This window comes from Cervus canadensis, chromosome 33 (genome assembly GCF_019320065.1).
Source record: "Cervus canadensis isolate Bull #8, Minnesota chromosome 33, ASM1932006v1, whole genome shotgun sequence".
Classification (NCBI taxonomy): Eukaryota; Metazoa; Chordata; class Mammalia; order Artiodactyla; family Cervidae; genus Cervus; species Cervus canadensis.
Window position 1 is genome coordinate 2,837,600 of NC_057418.1, and position 12,092 is coordinate 2,849,691.

Consider the following 12,092-nt stretch of genomic DNA (forward strand, 5'->3'; position numbering starts at 1 on the left):
TATAAGAGAAATTTAACTCACGTACGGAACAGCAAGGAATGAGACACTGAGAAAGTGGCTCTGCTTAGATTAGTTGCAAGGTTCTAAGGGATCAAGTGAGTAAACACTTCCAGTGTGACATGCCAGGACTATACCCAAGGCAGGCTCTGGAGTTGCATTTTCAGGCTCGCATCACACTAGAGAGACAACAGTCCCTCTCTAGGTCACTGATAAGACTGCATCTAAAAAGCCACATTTTTCTCCCACTGAGATGAACAGGCTGAATAGCCAATAGGTAAACAGACAGTTAAAGAAACTGACTAAAAATAAATTTCTTCTATAGTTGGAATGCTATGAATGTTAATTCTGACTCTTCTACAGGTTCAACTCAAGTAAGGATTTACAGGAGGTAAGTTCAAAATAAATAAATAAAAGATAATTTCACTCACTGTGCTGATAAAATTAAGGATTGGCCAATCTAGGATGTTTTATGTTCAACAGCAATTAAAATGAATGACTGGCCGAGTGAAACACACACATACACACACACACACACACACACACACACACACACACACAATCCTGAACTTACGAAAGAGAATGAGGGAGCAAGAAAAGATTGAAGTCAAGGCAGTTAGCTACCTTAATATATGATGATTACACCCCAGATAGCTACATGAAACTTGACAATGTACAGGGCCAGCTCACATAAATTATTTTACCCCATTCTCGTAAAAACCATGTGGAAAGGTCGGAACAGGTATCATTATCCCCATTTTGCAGATGAGAAAGCTGAGTCTCCAGTTACCTCATCTGTGACTGGTTTTGTCAGCCATCTGAGTCCTAATACAAAAAACGTTCTTACATTGTGATATCAAGAAATAACACCTATACACTCAATGAATAAACTTCAGTATATTTTTTGGGCTTCCATGCCTCAATTTCCCCAGATATAACACAGATATGACAATTTTAAGGTGCTGTTTTAAGAGAGTGATCAAACTGAAAGAACACAAGTTGAGATTTACAGGAAGCTCTAGAAGTTTAGATTTTCAAGAGGGTCACCACATAGCATTTTTACACCTTAACTCCAAAAGCTAAGGAAAAAGTCACAAATGATGAAAATATTCCTAAAACTGTGGCCTAAACAAAGCAGATCAGATTGAGCATACGCTATATCAAAGATCTAAGGGTCTGTAGTCTTTCAAATTTTGCTTTTGAAGTTTATCACTACATTAGGAACCATATGATAATATCTAAAAGTGGAAACTGGCCTAAAGAGTGTGATTTTTAAACTACATTTAACAGGATAGTTTACAATTCTGAACATGTATTTGTTTTATACTTTCAAAGCACTTTTATTTAAATTTCTTGAATGAAATAAAAGCTCATCATTTAAAGTAGAATGTAAGGGAAAAAGGCAACAAAGAATACATTTCCAATCTCTGACTCTATGTTTTTGCAACAAATCTGATTGCCATAAAATCTGATGATAGTGGAATAACAAATGACTTAGGAGAGGCAGAAAATAGAAATTTTTTTAAAAACAAATTTTTAATTTATGGAGAAAGGCAGATCCACAATCTGAACTCTGGGACTAAAAGGCATTCTTTTCTGGGCATATAGACAAATCCTGAATGGCAAAATTTTGAGATATAATCCTGCCAGAATTGCATTTACTAGGATTGCACATTCTTTTACTTAAATATAAAGTCAAATGTTTTGCTTTGTCAATAAAGAAAAGCCAGGCTTATTTAAATTACTTAGCACTGGACGTCTAAGAACACAACTGTTCATTAGAGATACCTGAACTCCAGGGATCAGAAAAGCTCATCTATACATTCTGCTGGAGGATATTTAATATTTATTTGGTCAGTAAAGAGTAAACAACATATGAAAGGAGAAAATGGGAAAGTTTCTTCACTGACAAAAACACATCCATCAGCTGTTGAAACTAGTTGCAAATTTGGAATACATGTACGTTTCATCATGCAACTGGTAGAATTCCAACTTTCAATTAACTACACGCCTTTTCAAGGGTAAGCTCTGCGTGCACTGACAACACTGCAGAAATCAATACCCACTTCCAACTTGCCTGCATACAACGTCTTACATCAAGCACGCTTCCAATACTAGCCAGCACTACCTGTCGAGACGCTTGCACTAATGCTTACTCCAGAAAGAATTAAAATTAAGCCATCGGTTCACTCATTGCACAGAGCTGTAGTCCTCGGCAAACACCACCTGTATACATAACTTTCCCTGTACTCGCTGCATTTCATAATCTGCCTGAGTACACATCACAGGCTGCCATCTGAATCTGTTGTCCAACTCCTTTTATAGAGTTCTAAAAGGGGGCGGGAGGGGGGAAAGAGGACGCAAGGGAAATAAACATTACTCCGGAAATCAACAATCTGGGTTTATTTCCAGGAAACCAGGCAGCCACAACAACGAGAGAAACCGACAGTGCAAAGTTCGTCCGTTCCCCGCGTCCCATGGCCTCAGCCCGGAGCGCGGCTGCCGCTTCCCGCGTCTTCTGCAGCTCCCCTCGGCCACCTCTGCGTCTCCATCTGCACCGAGAACCAAGGCAGCCAGACGCTCGCCAGCCAAGCTGAGCAGGGCGGACTGGCCAGAAAAGTTGTCTGGACCGGCGGGAGGCAGACGATCGCCCGGGAGCCTGCTCCCCAGCGTCCACCTGGTGAAACTTCAGAGCCCCCAGAGGAGAGAACGAAAGAAGCCACCGACTGGAAGGATGACAAAACTGGCAGGGAACGGAGGACGAGACTGGGCGAAACGGGGTTTCACGCACTTGTCGAAGTGGTTTTACTAGAACCCACTAGAACCCCAAAGGGCTAACTGGCGAGACCTCACTGCATGCCTCCCCTGGGGTTCTCTTGGCGGCGGGCGGCAGTCGTTCACAGCCCCCAGCAGGCAGGCCGGCTCCGGGAGGAGCTGCGCCAGCTTCGCGGTGGCTCTGCGGGAGGAACGGGCTCCCAGCCCCGCGGGTCAGGCTTCCCCGACCCGGCGCCCAGACCTCGCTGCCCAGAACCGCTCGGTGTGGATCCTCAGAATCGTGTTTCAAAACATCCTCCAGGCTCTGCCAACACACACATGGAACCTGCTCCGCGCGGCGCCCTAGCCCAACGAGCAGCCGGCGCTAGAGACCGAGAGGACTGGGGGAGGGACGGGGAAGTAGTTAGACAATAGTCAGGGGAGGTTATTCCCGGGACAAAAAGCACCTGGCAAAGCGCGCCGAGGTCGGTCCCTTCGAGTCTCCACCTTTCTGACAATGGCTTCCCGAGGGGGAAAAAAACATTTTTTTTTTCATATGTTCTAACAGCGGAGAGCTACAAGCCCGCACCAGGAGCAACAGAGTAGCCTTCCCCCAGAGTCGTTAACTACTTTTTCTTTCTCTCTTCCCCCGCGCGATGCAGCCAGCGCCGGACGCCGAGGCTCCGGGTTTCCCAAGAAAAGCACCGCCGCCCTCGCTCCCGCAGCGCCCGGCCCGCCTGCGCCCGGGGCGAGCCTCCGCCGGGAACAATGGAGCGCAACGAGGAAAGTTACCTGCGCCACGGCGCCCACTCGGGCGCCCCGCGTCCCACCTGGCACAAAGTCGGGGGACCTCTCTCCGTCTGCCCGTTCCCCCCCCCGCCCCCCGGGGGGACGCGAAAGCTTCCCCCCAAACCTTTGCCCACCGGTCCTGGAGAGAAGCCCGATGCCTCCCCGGGCAAGCCCCAGGTCGGGGGCACCAATCGGGGCTCCGCACGCCCCCTCGGCCACTCACCTGCGGAGAACTGGCCTTGGGCCGACCCCAGGAGCGGCCAGGGGGAGAGGAGCAAGAGCGCCACAAAAGCGGGCAGCGCCGCGGCCGCCGCATCCATGTCGACTTTGGGAGAAGTTTCAAGCCGCTCTGCAAAGAGCTGCCGGGAGGCTCGCAGCGAAATCCACCGCTGAGGGGCCGGCCGGGCCTGGCGGGGTGAGCGCGGGGAGTGGACAGCCGCGCGCCCGCACTTTTTCCTGCTCGGCGGGAGCCTACTACCTCTGGGGCGCCCGCGCCGCCGGCCGGCCGCGGCGGCTGCTCTCCATGCTCGGCAGAGGCTGCTCCCGTTCGCCAAGAGTTACTTTGCTCGGGGAGGGACGGGGGCGGAGCCGGGGGTGACGTCGCCCCGCGGGCTCCGGGCGCTTCGGAGGAATGCAGGCTCGGGCGCGGCGCCGCCGCCGCCTCCTGCCGGAGAGACACGCGCCAAGCCCGGCCGCGCGCCCCGCGCTCCGCGCCGCCTTTGTTCGCCGCCCGAGCCCGGCCGCCCGCCGCCGCTCGCGGGTAGCTGGCGGGAAAGGGGGCCCGCGCCGTTGGCTGCCCTGTTACAGCAATTGCAGTTTGAGAAGCGAGAGTTGGGTCAGCAGTGTGGCCGAGCCCCAGGGGGCGAGCGCAGAGACACCCCGTCGCCCACGCAGAGGTATCTCGGGGTTCCGTCCCCAAGACGAAGGTCCCGGCGCAGCGGAGGCCGGCGAAAGAAGGACGAGTGTGCAAGCGCCCAGAGGAAAACACCCACCTGCATCGCAAACTCTGTTCCCTATTGATGTCGTAAGGAATAAGACACCCCACCCCCGCAGAAAACTTATCGTTCCTTCCTCATATAAAAATAAAACTTGAACCAAAATAAACGTTCAGTAACTTTCCAATGTGAACAGCTGGGGTGTCTTTTTTTCTGGTTTATCATTTGCCGAATATTTGGATTTACTCTCTGCTTCACTGACTTTGCTTATACTTCTGAAACCTTCGGCCTCTTTCCACTTCTTCCCTCTGGAAGAACCTAAGAACTGCAAGGCTTATTATCCTTGCCTTTCACAGGGTCTGCTGGAGTGGGAAATGGTTTCTGTTTGGTTTTTAATATCTAAGAACTATTTAAGACGTTAAGTATTTCACGAAAGAACTTAATGCGGACAATGAAAACAGCAACGAATGATTTCGTACGCAGGAAAATAATGCTATATTATGACAGTAAAGTATTTTACAGTTTGCTGCTTCTTCAGCAGCTTGAAGTGGTTTCACCATATGCCACACTTACTTGCTTCTATGAAAAGACTGAATAGAGTATACTTTATTCATTTTTGTAAAATAGCAAATAAAATAGATGTCACAATTGAAGAAACAATTTTTATTCAGAATTTTGATATCATATATACAATTCCTAGAACAATGGAATCTGTTGATTGACATCTGTCAGTTCCTTAGACATCTTTAGTTTTGTAAATCAAGACAGTGTGACGTTCAATTTAATATAACATTCACACAATTTGCCAGGACACATATTCCTTTATTCAGATTAAGTATATGCAATTAAAGACCCTCTGCAATTAAAGACCCTCCTTCTCCCCCACCCCCCAAAGTGGTCAAGAATCCACCTTCCAATGCAGGAGACTCAAGAGACACAGGTTCCAACCCTGTGTTGGGCAGAGTCCTGGAAGAAGGAAATGGCAACCTGTTCCAGTATTCTTACCTGGAAAATTCCATGGACAAAGAAGCTTGGCGGGCTACAGGGATTGCAGAGTCAGACAGGACTGAGCACGCTCACTTCTCTCTTCTCTTCTATTAAAGACCAAACTTATGATAGAGCTCATTTTATATACATATAAAGCAAGGAAAATATATCAGCAAGAAAAATACTTCTTTAAAAATTTGATAACGATAGATGCTTGATTAAACATAATTGGGCATCTTATAGCTGGCTTCTTGACACATTGACCCTTGTCAATTCAATTCAGCATTAAGCTCATTCTTCTTTAGGGTGCAATGTATATTTTTTAAGTCATCAACCTATAACTCTTAGCACATCAATGTTCCTATTACTTTTATTGAAGAATATTCCTGAATATTAGGTAACAAAAAACTAAAGGACATACATTTTTCTTTTAAAGGACTTAGCAGAACTTTGTGAAACTTAGCAGCAATGTGTCTCAGGAAAAACAAATGTCCCAGCACCACCACCATCCATATACTAATTAATCTCTTCTTCTATTCATGAAAGAAAGATGAAGGAAGTTCATGACTTGATAGGTTTGTTTAAACACACAGAAAGCTTGTTTAAAAATTGACATACAGTGCCAGGGCAAAGTGCACATAGTTCTAACTTGCCCACTCCTTAAGTCAACTAATACAGCATTCATCTCACTTTCTCCATCTTAGAAGTAATAACAATAACAGGTAATGTTTACAGAGTGCTTGTAATGTACTAGGCACTGGTTTAATACATAATATCTCATTGAGACATTAAGATATACAAAGTCTCCTTAAGTTCAGATGATAATCCTGTGCATGCATGCATGCTCAGTGCTCATTCGTGTCCAACCCTTTTGGCCCCATGGACTGTATCCTGCCAGGCTCCACTGCCCATGGAATTTTTCAGGCAAGAACACTGGAGTGGGCTGCCATTTCCCACTCCAGGGGATCTTCTCCACCCAGGTCTTGAACGCATGTCTTCTGTGTCTCTGGAGCTGGCAGGTGAATTCTTTACCACTAGCACAACTGCAATGAGGAAACAAAGTTAGAGGTTAAGTAATTAATCGAACAATACATATATGAGTAAGAAGTAGGCAAGGGGAAACAAAGAGAAGGAAATCCTCAAATGGAATCGGCAAGCATGCTTCTCACTAAAAATCAAAGAAATGCAATAAGATTTGTGGGCAAATAATCAGTACTTTTGTCCTTGGTTGTCACTACTGCTGGCCACAATACCTAATGCTGATTACAGTATATTGAAATGATTTGAGTAAAAGATATGTGTATCTTTCACACATTACTCAGCAAATATTAGGAATTTACTAGATCTTTGTTCATTTGAAAGAATGGATGAGTATAGCCATCAAACAATAGAAATGTAAACTTGGTATAATGAAATAAAAAGATGGTCAACCTGTTCAAAAACTAAAATGTTCATATTCTTAGCTATTCTAAGTAATCCAAAATATGGTAAATGTTACAGACACAGATATTTATCACTTACAAAAGAGAAAACTGGAAGTAATACAAAAGTGGTGGGCTTCTGTCATAGCTCAGTTGGTAAAGAATCTGCCTTAAAAAAAATAATAATGAAAATAAAGAATCTGCCTGAATGCAGGAGACCACAGTTCGATTCCTGAGTTGGGAAGATCTGCTGGATAAGGGATAGGCTACCCACTCCAGTATTCTTGAGCTTCCCTTGTGACTCAGCTAGTAAAGAATCCGCCTGCAATGCGGAAAACCTGGGTTTGATCCCTGGGTTGGGAACATTCCCTAGAGAAGGGAAAGGCTACCTACTCCAGTATTCTGGCCTGGAGAATTCCGTCCATGGGGTCTCAAAGAGTCAGGCACGCCTGAGGGACTTTCACCTTCACTTTCCCCAACCACAGGCAGATAAGTATTATCTGGATTGACTATTTCACGGCCTTTAGGAATGAAGTTTTGTTTGTTTTTTTTTGTTTGTTTTTTTTTTCGTTTTTTTTTTTAAAGGGTAAGTTGCAAAGTGGAAAAATATTTCTGATAAAATATTAAGTTAAAAAAAAGATCAGAAGTCAATACAGATATGCCTTCCGTCTGGGGAAATGAAAGCCTTCTGAAGATGAATGACGGCGATGGGTGCCCAGCAGCGCGAAAGCACAGAGCGCGTGGAGCTGCGCTTGACGACGGCTGAAGTGGTCGTTCTTATGCCGCACGTGTTTCCCTTATGTAAATGATCAGAGACGAGGTCAACAGGTACTGATTACAACTAAGCGGGGGGAAGGCTGGGAAAAAACCAAAAACCATCATGCTGATGTAATTAGAAGTAAATGTAGAATAATGAAATTTTATGACTGCCGTTCCCTGTTTTCCAACCCTTTTTGATATGTGGTTTTAGTGTTTGCTTTTAAAGAGGACAGGCTTGCATTCTGATTGCAGATTTGCCGCGGAGTAACACCAATCATGAATTTAGATCTATACCTGGCAAAATGTTTTCTGTAGAATCTCAGCTCTATCAAAATTTAGCGAGTGTAATTGGAAAATAAGGGTCTCCGGATCAAATAAACTCGGAGAACTCTGGATTGAGCAAAGTTAAAGATTCCTTTACTATAGCTAGCCTTTCTCTTGTAGAACTTTTCCATGGTTACCGGGATGGTATTGGGCAAAATGCATCTGTCAGAGGGAGAAAAAGAATACATTGTTTCTCAAAGTTTTGGACTATATAACTCTTTAAAAGAGAAGTGTTTCTCAGGACTAGGTTTCCAAGGAACAGAATTTGGGAAGCACTGCTTTAAGCACCTTTTAACGTCTGAGGCTAATCAATCAGATTTTTCAGAGGACTGAATGAAATACAGTATATTTTAATATATATAAATTGTTTAGGTATAAATTTATTTATAGCAATGGATATGAAGGGCCCAGATGATATTAAATGCTGAGTAAATGTTCTTTTCCACTTATCACTTGTTCCACTTAAGGATTATGGACAAACCTGTATTCAGAAGAAGCAAGGTTTTATTTACCCAATGACAGATCACGAGTATACCCACAGCATGCATTGATAAGCAATTAGACAATATTCTGTTTGTCAATAACAATTGCTTGCTTATATGATTCTTTCTGTTTGTAATGCCTATTCACATGATCTCACCCTATCCTCACTCCAACCCTGTGAAGCAGGTAGAGCAGGTAGCGTTATTAATTTCATTTAACTGATTAAGGAAAACCAAAGTCTAGAGGGATTAAAATACTTGGCCAGTTTGATGCTGGTCAGTGGCAGAGCTGCCGCACTGGCCTGCATATTCTAATTCAGAATCTTATTTTCCCTCCACCCCCCTCCACGCCTATGTACCTACTTCTCATCTCTAAAAATATTCATTTGAATCAGATGCCAAAATTCTCAATACCAGTTCATCAGATAGAGCTTCTTAGGCTGCTGGATGAAAATGCTCTTCCATTTCCTCTTTGAATGGTTGTGGGAGGGATGGGTAGGTACTAGAAACACTTCCTTACAGTCATAGCCTTCCTGGGTATGTATGTTATCAGTAGAGTCCTCCAGGAAGGGAGGGGAAGGGAATTTCTGACAATAAAGCCCTTGAAGAGAACAGAGACTTCCAGGAAAAAAAAAAGTGTCTGTTATGCCTTTGAAAGATATTGTTCTGGGTGAGTGTTGGAGACTATAGGGCAAAGCCCCATGATCCCAGGATTAGTGCTGGGACCTAGCCAGTTACTACTGAGATCTTGACACCAGAGCATCCAGAAACAAATGGAATTGTGATTGCTATGTACCTGTCTCTAAGGAAATTCTCCTCTCTGTATGTTCTTAGGTAATTTGGGATCAAATGGACAGAAATGCACTGTACTCAAACCCAGAGTTATTTTGGAAGTCCCTTGAACCTTTTGAAATACCCATAACTGAGGATTAGTTCAGAAAACACTAGTCAAAATAGTGCATGCTCCAAAGGTTTTATCCAAGAGAGGAGGGGAAAAAAAGGGAGGGGGGGGGGCAGCTAGAGAGCTCAGTCGGAAAAGGCAATGGCACCCCACCCCAGTACTCTTGCCTGGAAAATCCCATGGACGGAGGAGCCTGGTGGGCTGCAGTCCATGAAGTCTCGAAGAGTCGGACACGACTGAGCGACTTCACTTTCACTTTTCACTTTCATGCATTGGAGAAGGAAATGGCAACCCACTCCAGTGTTCTTCCCTGGAGAATCCCAGGGATGGCGAAGCCTGGTGGGCTGCCGTCTATGGGGTCGCACAGAGTCGTCCACGACTGAAGTGACTTAGCAGCAGCAGCAGAGAGCTCAATGTTGCCAATTTGGAAAAATAATTTGCTAGATATAATTAACAAGCATGGGTCAAAGAAGAAGCCAATCATACAAGTGTGAACTGGATTGAGGTGGAGGGATGGGGGATTTCCCGGTTCGAGCCCTGGGTTGGGAAGATCCCGGAGAAGGGCACAGCAGCCCACTCCAGTATTCTTGTCTGGAGAAACTTACGGTCAGAGAAGCCAGGCGGGGTACAGTCCATGGGGTTGCAAAAAAAAAATCAGACACAACTGAGCTACTTAGCAGGCACACACAGAGGGATGGTACAGTGACAGTCACTTCCAGAGGTGGTGCATTCTGACTTCAGTGTCTCTTCCCATTTTCAAAAAGCCTAGATTAAACAATGTTAATAAAAGATTGAACTCTGAGGGGGAAAAATGTTGGGTCTTCTTGATACCCTATGTGTTTGATAAATTACCTTTTCTGGGATACTGTATGGTGTCTTATTCACCCTTTATACTTTATAGTGAGTAATTTCCATGCCAAAAAAGTATTTGTTTTCCCCACGGCTCACTATAAGAGAAAAAAAAGACATAAAGGGCACTAGCGATATAAACTCTCTTTGAATCCTGTTTGAATTATTATGGTGTGAATGGACAAATTATCCTGGGCTATTTGCTTGTTTTTTATTTTAGTAAAATCCAGGAAAGAGGATAAATCTTCAAACTAATCAAATACATCATGTATTCCATAATACATTTTGCAGGGTTAAAAGCTTATATACAGAGTTGCAGCCTGGGGAGAATTAATACAGATGAATGAGGAATTCTCTAATGATCATGTTCTCTCTTTCCTCCCACTCACTTTGGAAGGGTGGAGGCTGCCTCCACATATGGAACCCTGTGGATCTTGCCATCTTTCTTCTCTGCTTATTCTGGTCTTGAGACAGAATGCAATAGAATTCTGAACACAAAATGTGGTGCTTCAAAAGCTCTGGAGATTTTTCTAATCCTCCAAATGTTCTCCAATAAAACCCTCCCTTTACGCTGTTGGCACCGCCACTAAATTCATAACCAGGGGAAGCCTGACAAGAAAATGAACCACTGAAACCTACACACAAACATAGGGGCGCACTTTAGTGCCGAAGTTCTTTTTAACCAAAGTGAAAAATTCATTTTGTCATTCGCAAGCATTTATTAAGTGTGCAATGCAAAGAAATAGAGGAAAACAATAGAATGGGAAAGACTAGAGATCTCTTCAAGAAAACTAAAGATACCAAGGGAACATTTCATGCAAAGATGGGCTCAATAAGGGACACAAATGGTATAGACCTAGCAGAAGCAGGTGGCAAGAATACACAGAAGAACTATACAAAAAAGAGCTTCTTGAGCCAATAACCACGATGATGTGATCACTCACCTAGAGCCAGACATCCTAGAATGCGAAGTCAAGTGGGCCTTAGGAAGCATCACTACGAACAAAGCTAGTGGAGGTGATGGAATTCCAGTTGAGCTATTTTAAATCCTGAAAGATGATGCTGTGAAAGTGCTGCACTCAATATGCCAGCAAATTGGGAAAACTCAGCAGTAAGAACTGGACATGAGACAACAGGCTGGTTGCAAATCGGGAAAGGAGTATTTCAAGGCTGTATATTGTCACCCTGCTTATTTGACTTATATGCAGAGTACCTCATGAGAAATGCTGGATGAAGGACAAGGTAGAATCAAGATTGCTGGGAGAAATATCAATAACCTCAGATATGCAGATGACACTACATTTATGGCAGAAAGTGAGAAAGAACTAAAGAGCCTCTTGATGAAAGTGAAGGAGGAGAGTGAAAAAGTTGGCTTAAAGCTCAACATTCAGAAAACTAAGATCATGGCATCTGGTCCCATCACTTCAGGGCAAATAGATGGGGAAATAATGGAAACAGTGAGAGACTTTACTTTCTTGTGCTCCCAAATCACTGCAGATGGTGACTGCAGCCATAAAATTAAAAGATGCTTGCTCCTTGGAAGAAAAGCTATGACCAACCTAGACAGCATATTAAAAAGCAGAGACATTACTTTGCCAACAAAAGTCTGTCTAGTCAAAGCTATGGTTTTTCCAGTAGTCATGTATGGATGTGAGAGTTGGACCATAAAGAAAGCTGATGTGAAGAATTGATGCTTTTGAACTGTGGTGTTGGAGAAGACTCTTGAGAGTCCCTAGGACTGCAAGGAGATCCAACCAGTCCATCCTAGAGGAAATCAGTCCTGGGTGTTCATTGGAAGGACTGATGCTGAAGCTGAAACTCCAATACTTTAGCCACCTGATGTGAAGAACTGACTCATTGGAAAAGACCCTGATGCTGGGAAAGATTGAAGGTG

The 12,092-nt window shown here is 44.3% G+C and overlaps 1 protein-coding gene across 5 annotated transcripts in view; it reads right to left on the minus strand.

The window, feature by feature from the left end:
• The window catches only part of PTPRK (protein tyrosine phosphatase receptor type K), a 604,468-nt gene extending 600,361 nt beyond the window's left edge, over positions 1-4,107 (minus strand). For 3 of the 5 annotated variants that reach the window (XM_043457398.1, XM_043457397.1, XM_043457401.1), the window contains exon 1: positions 3,764-3,993. In XM_043457398.1, the coding sequence (XP_043313333.1) occupies positions 3,764-3,860 (97 nt within the window). In that variant the 5' untranslated portion in view covers positions 3,861-3,993. Of the gene's footprint in view, positions 1-3,763 lie in introns of all 5 variants that reach the window. The other 2 variants (XM_043457399.1, XM_043457400.1) reach the window with 2 other exon arrangements.
• Positions 4,108-12,092: the final 7,985 nt, after the last annotated feature.